The sequence below is a fragment of the Rhinoderma darwinii genome, chromosome 5, assembly GCF_050947455.1.
Source record: "Rhinoderma darwinii isolate aRhiDar2 chromosome 5, aRhiDar2.hap1, whole genome shotgun sequence".
Taxonomy (NCBI): Eukaryota; Metazoa; Chordata; class Amphibia; order Anura; family Rhinodermatidae; genus Rhinoderma; species Rhinoderma darwinii.
Window position 1 is genome coordinate 318,813,076 of NC_134691.1, and position 21,655 is coordinate 318,834,730.

Genomic DNA, 21,655 nt, shown 5'->3' on the forward strand with positions numbered 1-21,655 from the left:
GCAGTTACAAGATCTGAGCCTTCATATAACAAACAATAGAAATTGAGACCCTTTTAGAACAGCCAGCAATGAGTTAACATATTGCAGATGCAGCAGCACTGAGTTTGTTATTTGGCACATCTAATCACAATGTGTTTTTTTGTGGTTTTACATACTGTAGATGTACAAAATAACAGCAACTAAACACAATGTAGCCCCAATGAGTTAAATGACAGCTCTGCTACATCTGTGTATCTAAGGTGTGGACTATCCTAAACAAAAGACCCTCAGCTACATAGTAGTTTTACCTGTTACACACTAGTTTGTATCTAGTAACACCAACACCAAATTATTCATTAAAAATAATAAAGAATAACATCAGATGTGTTATATGATAGAACAGGTATACCTGTGTAGCTCAGCGGCTGTTGTACTACAACTCCCAGCATTTTACCTTAGTCTCTAAAAAGATGAGACTTGCTATCTAACTGCACAAGGAGATTTGATTTGTAAAACCTACTCATTACCAATAATCGCATATATAATGAATCTTCATCACAATGTGTTACCTGTTGATTTACATAGGACTGCTGGCATACCCACTGCATTATCTTTATACAATGAATCATCACAATGTGTTATCTGTGGCTTTACATAGGACTGCAGGTACAATCACTGCATCATCTTTAAATAATGAATCTGTATTACAATGTGCAATCTGTGAATTTACATAGGACTGCATGAATACCCACTGCATTATATTTATATAATAACTCTTTGCAATTTGTGCTCTGTGGATTTACATAGGACTGCATGATTTCCCACTGCATTCCATTTATTTTATAAATCTTTACAATATGTTATCTATATATTTACATGGGACTGCAGGCATTTGCACTGCATTTCATTTATATAATCAATCTTTACAATGTGTGATCTGTGGATTAACATAGGACTGCAGGCATAATCATTGCATTATCTTTAAATAATGATTCTTCATTACATGATCTGTGGCTTTACATAGGACTGCAGACATAATCATCACATTATCTTTAAATAATGAATCTTCATTACAATATCTGTGGACTTACATAGGACTGCAGGCATAATCATTGCATTATCTTTAAATAATGATTCTTCATTACAACGTGTTATCTGTGGATTTCCATAGGACTGCAGGCATACCCACTGCATTCTATTTATTTTATAATACCCTTGAACATGCACAAAAGAATCTCTGAAGAGTTAAATGACATATTCAGCTCTGCTACATCTGTCGATTTTCAGAAGTTACTGGAAATGGAATTACTCACATATTGAAATAATCAGTCCGAGCACTGCTCCCGTACACGGGAATACGGAGTAGAAAGCAGCAGCTACAGGTACCGTACCGTGTGAACAGTGATATGTGCGGCAGTCTTACCTTGCCCGTCACACTGATCTCAGGCTGGAAATCGCGCAGCTACTCTGATGAAGCATAGACAATGAACGGCGGAGTAGACAGAGCTGATATGTGGTCTCTGATCCCCCCCTCAGGTACTGAAACTCCCAGCGTCTACCGTACATCCACCCGCCTAGGAACAGCCCGATCCCCGAAGTGCAGGACTGCAGACATCGCCGGCTCTCACTCACTGCCTGCTGCAGGGCAGGGATCGTCATCACCATGTCCTTTTAACTCTTTCCTTTCCAGAATGCACATTGGACTGAGCCCCAGAAAGGAAACACGTGATGTTTATAAATACAGCACCGCTTATGTTGTCGTAACCTCTCAATGACAAGAAGAACGAGTCCAGGAGCAGAAGCCTCAGATTTCCATGGCTCAAGCATCCGCTGCTCCCCGCCTGCACCCTCCCAAAATACTGTTTGTCTTAGCCATGGTCCAAACACAGCAGCAAATATTGAACGCAGCCAGTCGCCGGCACTGGAAGCCCCTCTGGTGTCTGCTCCACAGACTTTGCCCCTGAGCAAGTTACATTGTGATACTGGTCATGGACGAGAGAGGGGGAAAGGTCAAAGTCACTGCAGCTATGTAGTCGGGTCCGACAACATAAATTATCATCACAAAGTCGGACGCAAGGAAATATTCTGGCCATAAAATTGTTTACAAAAAAAAAGGGTCATGAAGCTGCATTACTCTACATGGATAGTAGATATTCAATTCCTTTAATACAGCATTTGATAATCCAGAAAGTCTGATAATTCAGCCTTTGTTTTTCCACCACAGAACTGTAATATAATGTGGAATTACACAAGACTGAGCTATGGTATTGAAGGAGAAAGTTTATCTAAAAATAAAATCTTATTAGCCGATTTTGTGTTAACATGTTATCCTGGATTTTCTGGATTAAAGAATTTATTATAAAAAAAAAATTATATAGCGATAGACAGATAGATAGATAGATAGATAGATAGATAGATAGATAGATAGATAGATAGATAGATAGATAGATAGATAGATAGGAGCTAGAACGGAGGCATACAAGGACTGGTGAGAACCGGGCTGTATCTGTGCTAGGGCCTGAGCTGCAGTAGGGTCCCATACAGCAAGCGGTGGTCAGGGGGGGGGGGGGGGTAGCCTAGACTGTGAAGAAAGCTAGCTAGGAGACGTTCGGTATAAGCAAAAAAGCAGAGTGAGCCTGCAGTGTCCAGTCACACGAAAACTACTCAGAAATATCCGGTTCTCATACCATAGTCCTATAGGGGCCTCCTTAGTTATCAGCCAGTTGTCAACATCTGCAGAAGGCCGATAGGGCCGAACCACACAGATGCAGCCACCATATCGCCACCTACTAGACCCACACATACTTCCCCTTGCATTAAGGGAGTGGTGCCATTGATCCTGGCTTTGCCGGTCACACAGCTATCTTGCCCGTCTGCTCCATCTGTATATAGTTGTAATGGCCTGCTGTACCTCCCACACCGGGAAGAATGTATAGAATATTTGTGGCACCATCAGCAATGGCTGCAACGTATTGTAAAGCTGAAAGTAAAAGTTTAAAATGGTTACAACAATTTTTTTGCTTAGTTTCATCTTTTTCCGGGGCTCTGCCAACACACCATACCCACCCCACCTCACAAGAGCACCCGAAACTTGTGTTCAATTTGGTTTTTATCTTTTCTAGGGGCCCCCCTGTCCTCTAAGACCCTTTCACACAGGGTTTTTAGACACGTTTTTTGACCCGGAAGCCGCGTCGGAAAACGCTCCAAAAAACTTCCGAAAATGCCTCCTATTGATTTCAATGGGAGGCGGAGGCATTTTTTTCCCGCGAACGGAAAAAAACCTTTGCGGGAAAAATAAATTACATGCCCTATCTTTGGGCGTTTACGTCTCTAACCTCCCATTGACATCAATGGGGGGAATGGGAGGCAGAGAAAGCGTATTTCGCAACGTTTTTGCCCGTGGCGCTCAATGGGCGCGAGCGAAAAACGTGGCAAACGGCGTGCAGGCAGATCAAAATCTGCCTCAAAATTCCAAACTGAATTTTGAGACAGAATTTTCTGCCTGCAAAAAAACTCAGTGTGAACAGGGCCTAAGTATGCCGACCTCTAATTCCACATATTGGCTTTCGGTCAGAGATGATGGTGCGGGTATAAGGAACTATTGATGAATATCGATGACCTCTGTTCTTCCAGTTACGTCGGCTCCGTCCTGTTCCTCCAGCCTCGTCTTTGCCTTTTCATTATGTAATCTAGAACTGTTCTCTTGTCTGTCATCCGGCGACATACAGTAGCAATGAATTTGGCAGCTTCTGCCTCCTAAGTCGGGATGACATCTTTACAATTCAGTATGAGTTTCTGGAAATGACCTTAACATTTTTAAACGACCAACAAAACTGCTAGTGTGGAACATTCAGGGACTCGGCTGGTTTCCTACTTAGTAGATACACGGATAATGATATTAGGGAGAGAGGAAATTTACCATGGGATTGGTCTCTCGTAGAACATTTTTTATGACAATACTAAGAGAGATGATCTCACAAGGAATGCATTTTATTTCATCTTTGGTTGAGTGCATAAAATGCAATTGTCATAAAAAGTTTAAAGGTCTTGAGATTACAAAAAAGGTCCAGAGAAACAGCGCTACTCTTGTCTATAGGCGGTGTCTGGTATTGCAATTTAACTCCATTTGCTTACATAGGGCTAAGTTGTAATATCAGACACAGCCCATGAACAAGAGTGGCACAGACATTTTCTAATTTCATACACCCCTTTCAAAGTCAACCTTTGCTCTAATAGAGAATATGGTCATCATAGGGGGCTCCCCATGACTGGGATCCATTGCGTGGAGCAGGTATGGCAGAACTGACCCGTATATATATATATATTTACATCACATGGTCTGCCGTTCATTTAGATAGTGGAAATGTAATACTAATGTTGCAGTATATATACCGGGCCGCCGATTCCACCAGCAATAACAGATGACCACCAGGGGTTCCAGGATCTGGTCCAGCGATGATCAGCGGATTGCTGGGGCCGCTAATTTTAGAGAATGAGTTGTACTGCAAAAATACTTTAATAAAGGGTCTGAGTTGAAGTTCCAGGGCCCAAATGCAAAACCTGTAAGGGTCTGTTCACATGGCCGTAAACGCCCGAAAAACTGCCGAAAAATCGGAAGCAGAACGCCTCCAAACATCTGCCCATCGATTTCAATGGGAAAAAAGGCGTTCTGTTCCGACGGGCCGTTTTTTTACGCGCCTGTTTTGAAAAACGACCGTGTAAAAAAACGGCCACGAAAAAGAAGTGCACGTCACTTCTTGGGACGTTTTTGGAGCCGTTTTTCATTGACTCTATAGAAAACAGCTCCAACAATGGTCGTAAAAAAACGCAGTGAAAATCGCTAGAGGCTTAAAAAACGTCTGAAAAACAGCTCTGTATTTTCTGCAGCCAATCACAGGCCAAGCACAGCCTGCAGCCAATCACAGGCTGCAGCGGTCTCATGGACTGCAGCGTCATCCTGGGAGGTGGGGCCGGATGACAAGAGAGGGATGCGTCACCAAGGCAACGGCCGGGAGACCGGACTTGAGGAAGCAGGAAGTTCATGGTAAGTATGAACGTCTTTTTTTGATTCACAGGTTGGTGTATATTGTGATCGGAACTCACTGTCGAGGGTGCTGAAAGAGTTACTGCCGATCAGTTAGCTCTTTCAGCACCTTGGACAGTGACGGGCGTCGACTAGCCTCATCTCTATGATGGCGGCTGCGCGAAAATCACGCAGCCGCGCATCATACACGGATGACACACGGAGCTGTCAAATGCCTTTTGCGCGCGCAAAACGCAGCGTTTTTTGCGCGCGCAAAACGCACACGCTCGTGTAAATCAGGCCTTATTGTTAATTTCCATATGTAATGATGTTGTTTGGTTAAGGCCTAATTCACACGAGCGTGTTACATGTCCGTGGGACGGCCGTTGAAACAGCGGCCGTCCCACGGACCTATGTAATTCAATGTGGCCGTTCACACAGCCGTTGTTTCAACGAACCGTGTGAAGGGTCCGTGAGAAAATAGGACATGTCCTATCTTTCTGCGCATCACGCATCCCTCCATAGACGCTCAACTATGGGGGATGCGTGACATCGCATCCCGCAGCGCCGAGCAAGGATGCCCCTAGGACGTGAAAAACTTGTTTTTCATGGCCAAGGTGCGCAACGCTCGTGTAAATAAGGCCTTAGTGTTAGAGGATCTCCTATCAGCGTTGCCAAAAGCTCCAAGGCCCCAATGTTATGTGGGAAAGGGGCATTGGGTCCTCAGACATTAGGGTGGGCTGTGCCTGCAACCTCTGCATTTCCTACAGTAACGACACGTCATCAGTCATCGGACACATGATCTTCAGTCTGATGGACAGTTTTTGTATTTTCAGACTCTGGGATATCTAGAATTTTTGATTTGTAGAATATTATACTGTTTTTGTTATAGGCTTGTTTCTATGTATTCTGTGTAATATAATCTGAGAGAAATCATTTCTGACCATTGGGAGACAGTGTTTATCAGTGGGCAGTGCCAGTGTATTCTGCGTGTGACGATCTCACATGATTGGTGATCACACCGCATGCCATTTACTTGTCAATATTGACAGCGTGACCACAATCTACTAAAGGGAAAATAAACATTATACCAAAATGCACAGCACCCATCCAAGTGACAAGCACCTGCCCAAATTTAGTCCTTCAAATGACATTTCTGAAAAACTTCACAGTTTAACCCCTTAATGACCAGCTACATTTTTTTGTTTTTGCCTCTCTGTCTTTTAGCAGCCATAACTATTGACGTGGCCGTATGAGGCCTTGTTTTATGCAAAAGAAACTGTACATTTTTCTTGCGCAGTTTCGGGGGTACAAATAATTGACTGTATAATTTATGTAAGGTATACGTATTTGCAATGTAAATATAGGAAACTTTTTTTGCCATTGTGTTTTATTATTCTGTCCATGCGTCACACTAAATCACCGTTAAATGAATTCTTCAGGTTAATACGGTCATGTAGATACCGAATATATGGAGTTTTTAAAATTTTGTTTTTAATTAATGTATGGGCAATAAAATATATTTTATACTGAATAAGGACTTTTTTTGTGGTCATTTCTTTATTATAATTTTTTTCGTTACATTTTTTTTTAATCCCAGAACATTTTAACAACTTTATTTTTTACTTATAATGTATTAGCATACTCTTGTATTTTAATATATCATACTGTATCACTATGACACAGACTGCTGTTAGGGCAACACATAGTGTGTCCTAACAGTAGGCATACTGAACAGATAGCCCTGGGGTCCTTACTAGGTCCCATGGCTGACTGCAAAAGGGTTCCTCAGTCTCTGATTGCATAATCGGGGGCCACGGTGACGCGATCAAAGAGGGAGTCCCCTTTAAACATGCTGCGATCACAGCGATCAAAGGGTTGGAGTTTCCTCTGACCCCGGCCATACTCAAGAGGCTGCTCTTAGAACAAGAGCGGTTAGTAACAGCTCCTGCTTTAGAACACGAGCGCTCACTGGAGCACTCATAAGCCTCTTCTACAGCAAAGCCAAAAAACATCACTCTAGTCCCGGGACCTGCACCGCCCACCGTCAAAAGACAGTGGGCGGTCAGGATGGGGTTAAATGGGTTTTCCCACCACAGACATTGATGGCATATCTACAAGATCCATATATTGAGCATGAGGGTAGGTGCACACGTTTACTAAAAAAACTCTGAAAATATGGACGTGTTTTCAAAGCAAAACAGCTCCTGATTTTTAGCCATTTTTTTTAGCAACTTGTGTTTTCCGCTACGTTTTTTTATGGCCGTTTTTTGAGCTATTTTTCTATAGAGTCAATGAAAAACACCTCCAAAAACGTCTCAAGAAGTGACGTGCACTTCTTTTTCGTGGCCGTTTTTTTACGCGCATAAAAAAACAGCCCATCGGAACAGAATGCTGTTTTTTATTGAAATCAATGGGCAGATGTTTGGAGGCGTTCTGCTTCCGATTTTTCAGAAAATAAGCCGTGTGAATATACCCGTTTATCATGGTTTCTTCTCTATTCAGGTCTAAAGCTAGAGTCAAAATTATGCAGAATGCTGCTTGGAACGTGCCTGTGATTTCTCTACTCTCTATGCAACGTAAATGCTTATGTTATCCAGGTAGTATACACAATCTGTGATAACTACTGAATATACATTTAATGTATAATGGATGTATGACATGGCGGCTGGGTGCATTGTGCAACAAAAAGAGGGCAGAGAAAAAAAAAGATAATATGCCCTGTATCTGCTCAAGATATCTCTAGCAAGATCCTGCTCCTGCAATCCCTGATCATGTTGCATGATGACTGCCTGACAACCTGAAGGAGATCTGGTGTAAATATAATAGAACATGAAACAACCAAACCAGTTCTAATGGGTGCGGATCCATATAAGCCCATTTTCTGCTTCAGACTGACCAAGAGGGCTCAATAGTGAACATAAACTGCATGAGCTTATAGGGGCAATTCATTTCAGCCCCCCAGTTGGCAGTTCAGGATGTCATTTAGTGGGAGTAGTTGTGCCCACTACTGTGCCCTTGTTTTGGTATCTCACAGATGACCTAATTTAGCAGGTTCTGTTCTTGGCATAGATTTCATCTAAAATAAAGAACATCAAGTAATTTAACTAGATATCCCATTAACCCCTTCCCCCTGATTGAATTCGGGGCCCTAATGACCAAGCAGTTTTTTTTGTTTTTCCATTGTCAAATTCAAAGAGCGATAACGTTTTTATTTTCACGTGGACATGGCTGTATGAGGACATATCTTTTGCGGGATGAGTTGTATTTTTTAATGGGGTATATAGAATTTTTTTATTAACATTTATTAACTTTTTTTGGGTGGGGGGGGGATATAAAAAATACCCAGAAATGTAGCCATCTTTCTATACATTTTACATTTACGCCGTTTACCGTGCGGCGTAAATATCATGTTACCTTTATTCTATGGGTCGGTGCGATTACGATGATACCACATATTTGTAGTTTTTTTTATGTGTTTTACTACTTTTGGAGAATAAAAACTCTTTTGAACTAAAATTATTTAATTTCTGCATTGCAAATTTCCAAGGGCCACAACTGTTTCCCCCAGTTAAAAATTACACATGTATCAAGGACGTAAAGTCATCAGATAATCCAGCCGCCCACATGAGTCAACATGAATTCACTTGATCAGCTAAAATCGTAAGGCGCGTTTCTTTATACCATCCAATGATGGAACGTTGAAATTAATCCCATCGTGACCCCACTTTTTTAGCCAAAGCTGAGAATCACATGAAGACTGGTTACTCCGGAGGACTACCGGCATTCATTGTAATAACGGGACACGTGTTGATTTTAAAGGACTCCATGCAATACTTCACTGTGTTCCAGCATTATAGCGGTTTACAACACACTGTGTTTGCCGCTCCATAGGCAGAATTCTGTCTGCAATTATTATGATGACTGATTTGCAGGATAATGACAGAGAATATGAATTCCCTGCAGCCCTTCATGCTCATTATAGGAGAAAATATTCATGTTGCAAATTTAATCTTGCAAATTTTTTTAAAAATAATTCAATACTAATACGAAGCTCCACACCCATACAACTTTAAAGAAAATATTATAATATTATTGTTCTATTAACAATGTTTAGAAATCTATTTTTAAATACCCTATTAGGGAATTCTGTGTTCATAGAGGGGAAGTAGTCCCTCCTGTTCAGGACCCTCATGTAATATCCAGACTGGAGAGCCCACTGATTTAAATGAGAACGGTTTAGTAATAAATTTTTCCTGTGGTGGAAGTTGAACACTTGCTTTCAGGCCCCCTCAGATTACAGCTGAGCGCTGGGGGTCCCAGCAGAGGGACTCCCAGTGGTACACTTATTCTTGAGGGACCCTTCTAACAAAATGGTATCATCCAAAGTGGAAGAACCATGCAAACCATAGTAGAGCTCTGATGATTTCCTGCAGAGCAGTGGTGATGTCACAAAACAGTTTGTGTGACATCACCACTAGATAGGAGATAAATGTTAGATCGGTGGGGGTTTGACTGCTGTGACTTCACCAACCGCTGTTTCCATCGGTGCCACAGACTTTAAATAGAGTGCGTATTTCAGCCCCTTGCTCAACCTTCGCACCTTACAAATATCTCATAGCTGCAATCGTGCGACTGGGGGAAACGGGGGACCAGATTACCCTGTTGTAGTGATCGGGAGGTGTACCAGTGCTCAGACCCCCACCGATTTAACATTTATCACCTATCCAGTTCCTTAAAGTGAATCCATGGGTAGAGCTTTACTTTAAAGACCTGAGTTAAAGAGGCTCTGTCACCACATTGTGCAACCCCTATCTGCTATTGCAGCAGATAGGCGCTGCAATGTAGATTACAGTAACGTTTTTATTTTTAAAAAACGAGCATTTTTGGCCAAGTTATGACCATTTTCGTATTTATGCAAATGAGGCTTGCAAAAGTACAACTGGGCGTGTTGAAAAGTAAAAGTACAACTGGGCGTGTATAATGTGCGTACATCGGGGCGTGTTTACTACTATTACTAGCTGGGCGTTGTGTATAGAAGTATCATCCACTTCTCTTCACAACGCCCAGCTTCTGGCAGTGCAGCACTGTGACGTCACTCACAGGTCCTGCATCGTGTCGGCACCAGAGGCTACACTTGATTCTGCAGCAGCATCAGCGTTTGCAGGTAAGTAGCTACATCGACTTACCTGCAAACGCCGATGCTGCTGCAGAATCATCTGTAGCCTCTGGTGCCGACACGATGCAGGACCTGTGAGTGACGTCACAGATCTGCACTGCCAGAAGCTGGGCGTTCTGAAGAGAAGTGGATGACACTTCTATACACAACGCCCAGCTAGTAAAAGTAGTAAACACGCCCCGATGTACGCACATAATACACGCCCAGTTGTACTTTTACTTTTCAACACGCCCAGTTGTACTTTTGCAAGCCTCATTTGCATAAATACGAAAATGGTCATAACTTGGCCAAAAATGCTCGTTTTTTAAAAATAAAACCGTTACTGTAATCTACATTGCAGCGCCTATCTGCTGCAATAGCAGATTGGGGTTGCACAATCTGGTGACAGAGCCTCTTTAAATTGCTTTTTTATTTCAGAAGTCAATATTTGCCGTTTTTTTTCCTAGGAATTTATTGTTGCGGTTTGTGTAGAAGGGCGTTGGAGTAATGTACGTGAACCAAGAAATGGTAAATTAGAGCAAGACACAATGTGAGCATGTTTCTGGCATATGGTCAATAACAGGAGAGAACAAGGATGGGTTTATACTATAACCTTGGGAATACGGCAGAATTCTTGTCATATTATTACACATATCTTAAATATATGATGAGGGCAGACAGGGATACAGAGGATAGTCTTGTTTACAGTACAATAGTTTCTTCTTTTTTTTGCAGTAAAACCAAACTTGAAGAATATTTTGATATATTGCACTATGTAAGCATTCTGGGAACGTTTTGCCAGCTGTGGTTAGGAAGTTGCTCAATGGAGCTTGCACGTTCCTATGAAAGTCTATCCCACATCCCCGTACATTGTGAGGGATCAATATACACCTGACAAGATTTGAGTAATGTCTGCCTCACACCTTTTAATCTTCTACTATAAAAAGAAAGTTCTAACCCAGCGGTGTAGCTGTGCCCTGAGGGCTGGGTGCCACGTAGGGTGCCAACAAGCCACTCTGTCTTTGCCAGGGTGTTAAGATACAGAGCAGAGACAGCAAACTTAATCATTGTCCCAGGTAAAGAAAAGACCAGCTATGACACTGCCGAACTGCAGAATGGACATCTCAACCCAAAATTGAGACCAATTCTGCATGAAGAGTAATGGCGCCATGGTGTCCATGCATGCCATGAATAAGGACACAGACGTGTCAGAAACGCGTAGGCACATTTGAACAGGGCTTACTGCTATCCTTCACCTAACATTCATTCCTGTACTCTGCCACAGAACTACTCCATATAGTTCTATCATTTTTATCTTTGTTATACCAATAAAATTGGAACAGGAGTTCCTTTTTAACGCACACCCAGCGCTGGATCTTGGTTCTGTTTTTTCTTCCTTTTTTTGTCCATGATAACCATAACTCCTCAGCTATGCCGAATTTCATAAATCTAAATAGCGGTTTTTGGGGAAAAGATATTGCTGATGGACGAATTTATATAAATTCTGTAGGCTGAGATAAGTTGGAACTGTAGGTTTCACGTAAAGGGGCCTTAGAGAGGTTTTGGACTAGATAAAAACCTCATGAACCTGTGCCCCATTTAATATTTTTTTTCACATGACCATGAGAGTCATTCGCTTCCTGGCGACCAAGGTGGCCTCTTGTCCATAGTGGCGCAACATCTTAAGTTGGACGTGACCTCATTATGACACAATGGGGGAGACTTATTAATACTGTCTTAAAGTTAGAGCATACAGGCAGAAGCTTCCCCAAATTTATCACCGTGGTGCATGTTATATGATAAATTTGGCGCATCCTTCTAGACATGTTAGATATATTTTTCCTTACATCACCTCATGGCTGGGGTACTTTACGTCAACATTTTGCTCCTAAAAAATGGCACTTGCCATTAATAAATGTGGAGCATTTTAGGACTCCTCTTAGCCATGCCCCTTTTTCTAGACATTTTCAAAACTTTTTAGGAAGGGGTAAAATTCTCTAAAGCACATAATAAATTTGGCACACAGCATGTACGCAATTTTGTGCATTTTGAGGAGGCTGGAGGTGGGCGTATAAAGTAGAATTTGAAAAGTAAGTATATTATAAAGATAATTATTTTTCAATGGGGGGGGGGGGTAGCTTTCTCAGTGGTTGCAAATTTCATCTTTCCCTCTCCGGCCTGTCCTGTCCTGCATTACACAGGCAACCTATTGACTTGAATGGACACTGTGTAATGCCTAATTTCCCCTGTGGTAGCGCTGCAGATAAATGTAAAAAAATTAGATTTAGCAGTGATGCATATTTATTTATATATAGTGGCTTAGGTGGCATTAGCGTTTGCGGTGTGCTGTCGCCATTTTTTTTATGTGCTGTATATTTGCAGTCTCAGGCGTTCTTGCACCTGTATACACGTTTTGTTTCATTTTGTTGGAATGTGCTGTTCAAACTTATGTGTTGTTTCTGTGATTCATATATGTGGGGTTAGTGACTGCCTCCATTTTTTGATCTTGCACTCCTCCCATTCTGCCCTGGGTGATTTGAATTAGTTTAATGCTGGTTCCTACTATCCCCAAATATATGTAGGTTTAGTCCCAGTTCTGGGTGTATGTGCAGCGCAGGTTCCCACCTCATAGAGGTAGTCTTATCGTGGCAGGTGGGCTCACACAATTTGATTAAAATGAGCGCTAAGAACCTCCCTATTGTAAGTAGATTTAGCAGTAATGCATATTTATTTATATTTAGTGACTTAGGTGGCATTAGTGTTTGCAGTGTGCTGTCGCCATTCTCTTGTGTGCAGGTAAATGTACAACGCCTACTGACAAATTTCCCCACAGATTATAGCTGATCGCTGGGGGTCCCGGCAGGGGAGACACTTTGTTATCAGTTTAAACCTAGGTTTAAGTAGGAGTTGTCTAAAGCAGAGAAACCCTTTAAACTGATGCTATGAATTTATTCACTTGATCTTTTCTGAACATGTAGCCAATACGGTATACTCTAGGTAGAATATATCAAAAAGTTTATGCCAGTTTTCTAGCCTTTAAAAAAAAATTGCAACTTTTTACTTCTCTTGCCACTTTCCGAAGGGAGAGGGGTTCTAAGCGGGAACAGCAGATTTAACATAATTTACGGCAAAAGCTGGCGTAAATTGTGGAACAAATCTACAGCTGCTCATAGCAGACGTAGATTTGCATTTCTGTTGCACAGACAGCCAAAGAGCACCAAATATATTAACAGGTGTACAAAATATATTAACAGGTGTGCATTTTCCCCAATGTAAATTAGTTTACAACTGGTGTTTAAAAAGCTAGACTTAATATATTCCCCCTACTGATTTAAATACCTACTAGATTACTGTTCTCGATACATCTCACTTTAAGAAATCTGGTAAAATGTTCACTTCAGCCTTAAATACCGTTTTGTTTATTTAATCTAAATATGTCCAACATTTTGTGCCAATTGATATCTTAATATTTCATTCGCACAATTGGAGCTCAGTTTTTCGGAAACAGAGCTCCACACCCCCTGAAGAGCTATCGAGACAAACAATCAAATTCTGTGTGCCTGGAGCCACCACTAGGGGGAGCTTAATAGCTTGATGCAAACCCTTACACATTAAACTCTATAATAAACCAGCATGCAGTAACCTCCTCAGTTCCCTTTTATCTATTAGCTCTATTTTGTATCTTTGTATGAGAGTTTAGATTGCTATGAAGATATATCAAGAAATAAATTGGCACAGAATGTTGGACTTAAAATTATTGAATATTTGGGTGCAGTTTTGGGCAGGGTGTCAGTCTGGTAGGTAAATTAAACCCACACAGGGCTCCAGACACAACATTCTAAATATTATTTTGGTTATCATTATTTACTATTCCCCAAAAATATATTTTTTCCAGTAAACTTTTACCTGAATCCACTGTGAAGCTTGATAGACACGCTGCTCTGATATATTGGAATAGTTTCAAGTAAAGCTGGAAAGAGTGCGCAATGAAATTTACTATTTCAAAGGGCCTCTGTTTGGTTCCAAAAGGTGTTTCATCTTCCACATGACAAGTGGCTCTCACACTAGGCCTGCTGGGCGCATGTAACGTGCAGGGGCTTCTCACAGGCTCAAAACACCCCCTATCCCTCAATATCTCAGCAGAAGCGAAAAAGAAATGTATTTAATCTAGGCATGTACTGCATACCACAGCGCTAGTGACAAGCCGCTCTCTGTTCTCCTCTCACAGTTTTGCTATTGTAATATAAGATAACATTTACTTGCAGACAGATAAGTGGTTCTAATGAAGACATTCATTGTCCTAAAGCACACACCGTAAGATTCAACGCAGCGATACTTAAACCGTATACAGTCATTTATATAATTATTCAGACTGTGGCCTATTTTTTATTTGAAATTAGTCTATAAAGGGAAAGAATACAGTATATAGATCCAGATGGGCTAAATCACAGCTCATTACCCTGGACGTTAGCAAGGGAGTTCATCAATTACCAACCATGTTCTATTTAATATGAGAGATCATAATAGAAGTGTCTACAAATTCATTTTGCAAGGTGCAAAAAATGAATGTGAATGTGTGTGAATATTGTATGTAGCGGTTTTTACTCCAGACCTCCTGCCATTGCTTTCTTGCACAGGAAGTAGCTGTCTGACAGCTACACTCACAGCCATTCCAGCCCTTATTGTGCTGCTTTATCAATCACCCGGCCACCAAGAGGTCTTCCCCTGTGCCCTTATCTCATTGACAGTCAGAAAAATAAATTTCTCTCTCCTATCCCTCTCAATGTGCAGAAACACGCCTGATTTTATGTTTGTAGATTGTGAAACATGATCTGGTATCAGTGACCGAATTTTTGAGATTTTTGAGATTATATGTCAGACATACTTTATATTATGTACAGCCTGTCGTTTTGCAAGTTTCCTGTTTTATAAAATTAAGAACAACAAACACTGTGAAGTATTGTTTAATGGTGGCATCAGTGAAGGAGGAAGTAGCTAGCTTTTTCTCTTTCTTGGGCTTAATAGAAATCAATATAGAAGTCAGCCCTAGAAATAAATGCTTGAAAATAAAGGTAAGGCATGTTGTTTTTTAATCACATTTCTGTGAATATGCTATAAAGACGATAACCGAAGAAGCAAGACAGAGACATAACTACGGTCTTCTGGACCCCAATACATAATTGATAACACGGATAGCAAAACGATCATTTGTCATTTACAGTACTACTCTCAATATGACTGCAACCTCTGAACCCCCTATAGTTACTCCCCTGGTACAGGATATATGAATGCAGTGGTGGATCATCATTAGGGCCCGAACCACACATGACCGCACGGGCCCCCTTATGCCCGGTGGCGTTGCTAGCACCGGAGGGGGCCCCGGTGCTAGCGGCAGCCACATTAATTTGTATCTGAGTCCTCAGGACTCAGATACTAATGAATATTATAGGCTGCAGGCCACGTTAGCCTATAAGGTGCTGGGAAGACTCCCTGCGCAGGCCGGCGTGATGAGGTACTGCATCACGCCGGTCTGCGCATGCGTCTAGTCCAGAGGATTCACAGCTGGAGCGGCCGCCGCAGTAACGGGGCAAGGTAAGTAAAATATATATTTTTTTTAGGTGGGGGTAGCGCTGTGTATATATTCAAGGAGGGGGGGGGGGGAGTGCTCTGTGACACTATATACAAGGGGGAGCTCTCCGTTACACTATATACAAGGGGGGGTGCTGTGTGACCCTATATACAAGGGGGGAAGGGGAGCGCTGTGTGGCACTATATACAAAGGAACGGAGTGCTGTGTGCACTATATACAAGGGGGAGCTCTATGTTGCCCTATATACAAGGGGGAGCGCTAAGTGGGCCTATATGCAAGGGGGAGTTCTGTGTGGTCCTATATGCAAAGGGGGGAGCGCTGTGTGACACTATATATAAGGGGGAGCGCTGTGTGACACTATGTACAAAGGGGGAGGGCTGTGTAGCACTATATACAAGGGGGGACTGTGTAGCGCTATCCACAGCGGTATGTGTGTGGCGCTCTTTACAGGTGGGGCTCTGTGGCACTATTTACAAAAGGGGAAGGGCTGTGTGGCGCTCTCTACAGGGGGGCTGTATGGTGCTATCTATAGGGGGCTGTGTGTAATGCTCTCTACGGGGGGATGTGTGTGGTGCTAGCTATAGGGGGGATGTGTGATATCTACAGGGGGCTGTGTGTGGTGCTATCTATGGGGGTATGTAATATCTACAAGGGCTGTGTGTGGCACCATGTACAGGGGATTGTGTGTAAGTGGTGTTTTACAGTGTATGGTATTATTATATTATTGTGTTTGGTGCTATTATATTTAGGGGCACAATATGTGGCACCATGATAATTTTATTTTCGTTTATAGGTGTGGAAATGTTGGAAAAGTGTGGAACCGAAGACATCTGAGTGGCAAATTCTGCAGCAATGGATCATGGCCGGGAGAAGTCGTCATGAGCTCTGGACCGGATGGAGAAGAAAAGAGGAAAAAAAAACTACTAGAATCTGAGAAATAGTCACCTGTGAGTCACTAGATTTATAGAGAATCTGTCACCTCTCTTGACATGTTTATTATAGGAAATACTTGTATTTCACAAAAAGTCTTTCTGCAATCCAGGACTGATAGACAATTCCCCTTGTCAGGAGGATGTGTGGGCCAGCACAGTGTGATACTGTCATTATGTAGGGACACAGCCCTGTGACAAGGGGAATCGTAACACCCATTTGTTAATGCTTGCCCAAAAAGATAGTGTTAAAAATAGTTATGGCGCTGCAGGGCGGCGGTGCGGAAGGGGGGCCCAAGTTTGGGTAACTGCCCAGGGCCTATGGTCTACTTAATCCGCCACTGTATGAATGCTATCAGGACAAGAATCTTAGACGACCCACAACATGTTAGTGCCAAAATATTCCAAAATACCATATACTTGTATCTTCAGTAATGTCTGGTATTATATTAAAAATGGATAAAAGCTCCACTATGACCCCTACCTGAGGAACAAGTATAATTGTAAGGCTTTGGTTAAGTGAATCGAATAGATATCTACAACTAATTAAAAATAAAACCCTCAATCTAATGACTAGGGAGCCAGGAAGACCGAGGGCCGCCGGCAGGGAAAAACGGTTCCAAAGGTGTCTGGCAAATGCTACTCTGCCACAACCTATTAAATAATATGTACATTTAGGGGAATTGCAGCTAATGGTTATCTAATCTCTATAGTTGTCATTGTGAGGTCTCATGAATGCCTGAGAAAAGATTAGGGCTGTACAGACAGAATAAGCATACACCAAAAACAATGGGGGAACAATATACTTTTGTGTAGTTACCTATTAAAGGTCAGCTTCTATGATATGTATGGGTCGTTATATTACATAGGTTAGAATGAGATACATGGTATTCCTGTTGATTAAGAAGAAACTCGAAACTAGTACAACTGGCACATAGAAACAGATTTACTTAATCTAGACTTCGTTGGTGTATAATGTACCAAAATTATTAAGAGGCGCACACCTCTTAATAAATCTGACGCATCTTTGGCTATCCATGAACCAGAAATTTGTATCTACGCCTACTATGAGCAGGAGTAGATTTGCGCTAGAATTTACCCTCTGGTAGCCACACCCCTCCATCTAACCCCACCTACTTTTCAAACCTCTTTTCAAAAGTGTCGAGAGGAGTGAAAAGTTAAAATTTTTCTGCGTAAAACTAGCGAGCAACAAAATTTGCTACTTTTTTTCTACCTATATTTTTTTTCAAAAAGGGATGACTTCAGGGGTAACACGAAGAGGACCACATGTTATAATAAACTAAGAGTTCATACATTGACATCATCTGTTGCGTGTACAACAGCATAGAGAACGCATGAATCAGCTGATAACAGAACGGACAGAGTGTTTATCTAGAGTCAGGGTGGGTGTAGACACCTGCGTAACAGGTGTAATTACCTGAACTGCTTTAAAGAGACAAAGACACCTAAATGTAAAAACACTTCTGTAATATCCAAACCTGGGAAAAAGAATGATAAACTTGCAATAAAATAAACTAAATAGGTTTCTGAAAGTTATTTCAACCTACATTTACTTTTAGAGAAATCTGATATATACGGCAGGCTGGGATGAATGTGGGCATAACTACTACAGCCTATTTTAATTTAAAACTGACTGGTTGCTATGGATGCAGTTTCTAACATCCACAACCTTTACTGTAGGGTTGTCATGTAGCATGTGCCTAGCAACCAGTCTGTATCAAATTACAGACATGATGAAATGCATAATGCATCATAAAGTCTGTGGTGTTCCCAGAGCATATGTTTCTATCACTCACATAGAAGATGACCAGACATGGCTGAAGAGCATTAACCAACCATGGTACTAGAATAGAAGTTTGATTATAAGTAACTTCTGAAGAGCGTGATTGTGACTAGACACCTTTAGAAACGTTCCCACTAATGATTAGATACATTCTTATATAACTCATCTTTATTTCTGTGCAATAAATTGTTCACAAAGTATCACACAACGCCACTTAAGGCCCTGTTCACACCTCGGATTTTGCTTGGCGGGACCCGCCCCAAAATCCGTCACAGATTCCTTCTCCCATTGACTTCCATGGGAGGTTTGGGCAGAATCCACCCGAAGATCGAGCAGTACTCTTCTTTTTCCCACTAGTGAAAAAATCAGCTAGCGGGAAAAAGAAGCGTCCAACTCCAATTGAAATACATGGAAGGAAAAATTTTGCAGCGGAGGAATCCGAGGCGGGTTCCACTGCAAAATTTTTGCCGTGTGAACAGGGCCTAAAGGTACTAATATAGTGTGATGTGTAGTCAACAAAATACAACCTCTGGGATTTCAACCAATCACTAGAAGGAAGCAGCCCAATCTGATTTTTTATCTGTACAGCGCCACAACCGGTTCTGTACCATATCGGTACTGCTACACAACTGTATTTACTTGAATAGGTGCTGTGTTGCTTTTATTGGCGGTGCGACTGGTCAAGAGCAGCACTGTGCAAAGAAAATAGCAAAGAGGCTGAGACACATCCAGTCTAGGGACCAGTGGAGGTTGAACTTCCACTGATCAGTAAGTTACAGCACAACCTAGAAATATGGTGCAAAAAAATCCTTTAATAATGTTGTCTTCCACTAAAATATGTAAACATTATATTATACAGTAACTAGAGATGAGCAAAGTGATCCACCCGATCACCTGATCCTGCGATCTGTCAGCCAAGAGAACACAATGTAAGAATTTATTCACTTGGCTTGTACTTAGATTCATTGAAAGTACATTCACAAAGTAAGGCCTTATTCACACGAGCGTATTTCACGTCCGTGTTACGCGCGTTAAAAACAACGGCCGTCACACGGACCTATGCAATTCAATGGGGCCATTCAGACATTGTGTTTTTCACGCAGCGTGTGTCCGCTGCGTGAAACTCACTGCATGTCCTATACTTGTGCATTTTTTGCGCATCACGCACCCATTGAAGTCAATGGGTGCATGAAAATCACGGACAGCACACGGACGCACATCCGTGTGCCATGCGTTTTTCACCTCCTTCAGTTTATTTTGCTGACATAAAAAACGCCTGACATACGGATGACATACGCGCATAAAAAATGTAGACACGCACCGTACACGGATGTCACACGGAACTGCAATGCAAGAAATATGCAGCGTTTTTTTACACGCACAAAACTGACACATTCGTGTGAATAAGGCCTTAGGATACCAACTTTCCCAATGTATGGGACAGTAGGAGTATTGGGAATCCGGAGATAAACTCAATCTTTCTTACTGGGGAGACTCATATAATACAATATAATGTCCTATAATATAACATAAAATAACGAATACATCATCTGTATATGTCAGTGCTTTACACATAAAGTATAGTAATTAAAACAACAGCATTTCCGATACCTGTGGCAAAAGTTTTGTTTTTTTTAAAGGAAAAGAGGTGAATGAATCATCAGAAATAGTCATTATACTTGGGTTCTGCTTTAATGGGCAACCACTAAGGGGCGACTAATCGAATACCTAACAATATCAAGTTATTTTTTGTAAATACATTCATAAACATACAGATATAAAAGAAATCTGTACAAATGAGGGGGCAGTTTTGTCCCCTTTGCCACCTTCTACACGTGAATGCATCTGGTCTGAAAAGTAATCACAGCAACCAAGGAGCTAAACTGACCCATGGATGTACAATATGCAACATAAAACATAGAACATCATAGATACAATATATAAAGGTATGACAAATACAGCCAGAAATTGTCATAATAATAACCGCACATCTGATCCCACAACGGAGCCTACAGAATATCCCAATAAATTACAGATAATGCTCTTTGGTGCTCATCCAACCTTATTCTCCGGCTTTACTACATAATCTCTCAGGTAGAGCTCCCATTAGTTATAGTTTTATATTGTTTTTCAACAAATTTAAGAGAAGTGAACATTGCAACATACAGGAACAAAAGATCTTCCACTATATTCCCAACAAAATGGCTTTAAAGGGGTTTGTCCATCAGGGACAATTATGACATATCCACAGGATATGCAATAAATGTCCGACAGATGCGGATCCCACCTCTGGGACTCGCACTTCTCTCTAGAACGGAGCCCCCTAAAACCTGTTCTATCTTTCTCGGCTCCCGCTGCCTCCCGGGCTTCTTCATGGTTGGAAATTACGAAAACAGCGTAGCTCAGCGAGATACGCTTTTTACTGATTACATGGTCGGAGGCCTCAGGAACTGAGAAAGGTAGAACAGGGTTTAGGGGGCTCCATTCTAGAGATAGTTGCGGATCCCAAAAGGTGGGACTCGCATCTATCTGACATTTATGGAAGTCCAGAAAAATGTCTGACCCATGATCACTACTTTACCTCACATATGTCCAGTTCTAAAAACATCCGGAATCATTTAAATACATATGTGTAGATGAGTTTAGGATAAGTGTCCCTTAAACCACTCATAGGCCTATGTAAAATTCTACGTAAACATTATTATTATCAGTCACTTCTGTATGAAAAAGCTTGGGTCAACGCAGCACAGGTAACATTCAAGAATAGCATGAAGAGTTAATGAGGATTAAGGAGACACTTACCCTTACGTCTCCATTGACCGTCCTGGGAGTGTGGTTGAAGGCATGAGCTGGGTCTTTATTGTAAACCTTCAGGAAGGATCTGTCTTGAATATTCCTAGAAACATAAACATGAATATCTGTTGCAGATGAAAAGGCTTTAGACGTGTCCCGTTCCAATTTCACCTCATTTTCCAGGAGACAATGGACACAGACGACAAAACGACATTAACATAAATGATCCCAGAAATAGAGAGAAACCCCCTGAAATTCGCCGCCCTTTGACTTTACGAGAACTTCTGTTCTACACAAATAGCTCCACACCCTGTGGAATCAGGTAATGGGAATCAGCAGACTGAAGCCAAGTCAGGAAGAGAAATATAAAAGCATTTAA

The 21,655-nt window shown here is 41.6% G+C and overlaps 1 protein-coding gene and 1 long non-coding RNA gene across 12 annotated transcripts in view; one reads left to right on the plus strand and one right to left on the minus strand.

Annotated features, from left to right (window-relative positions):
• KIAA1217 (KIAA1217 ortholog) overlaps positions 1–21,655 on the minus strand; it is a 534,607-nt gene that overhangs the window by 69,308 nt on the left and 443,644 nt on the right. For 10 of the 11 annotated variants that reach the window (XM_075827545.1, XM_075827547.1, XM_075827544.1 and 7 more), the window contains one exon: positions 21,286–21,379. In XM_075827545.1, the coding sequence (XP_075683660.1) occupies positions 21,286–21,379 (94 nt within the window). Of the gene's footprint in view, positions 1–1,402; positions 1,884–21,285; positions 21,380–21,655 lie in introns of those variants that run through there. The other variant, XM_075827550.1, reaches the window with a different exon arrangement.
• LOC142652097 (uncharacterized) lies at positions 9,530–11,258 on the plus strand. Its single transcript, XR_012847769.1, has 3 exons — positions 9,530–9,571; positions 10,628–10,710; positions 10,896–11,258. It is a non-coding gene; the product is annotated as an uncharacterized LOC142652097 (long non-coding RNA).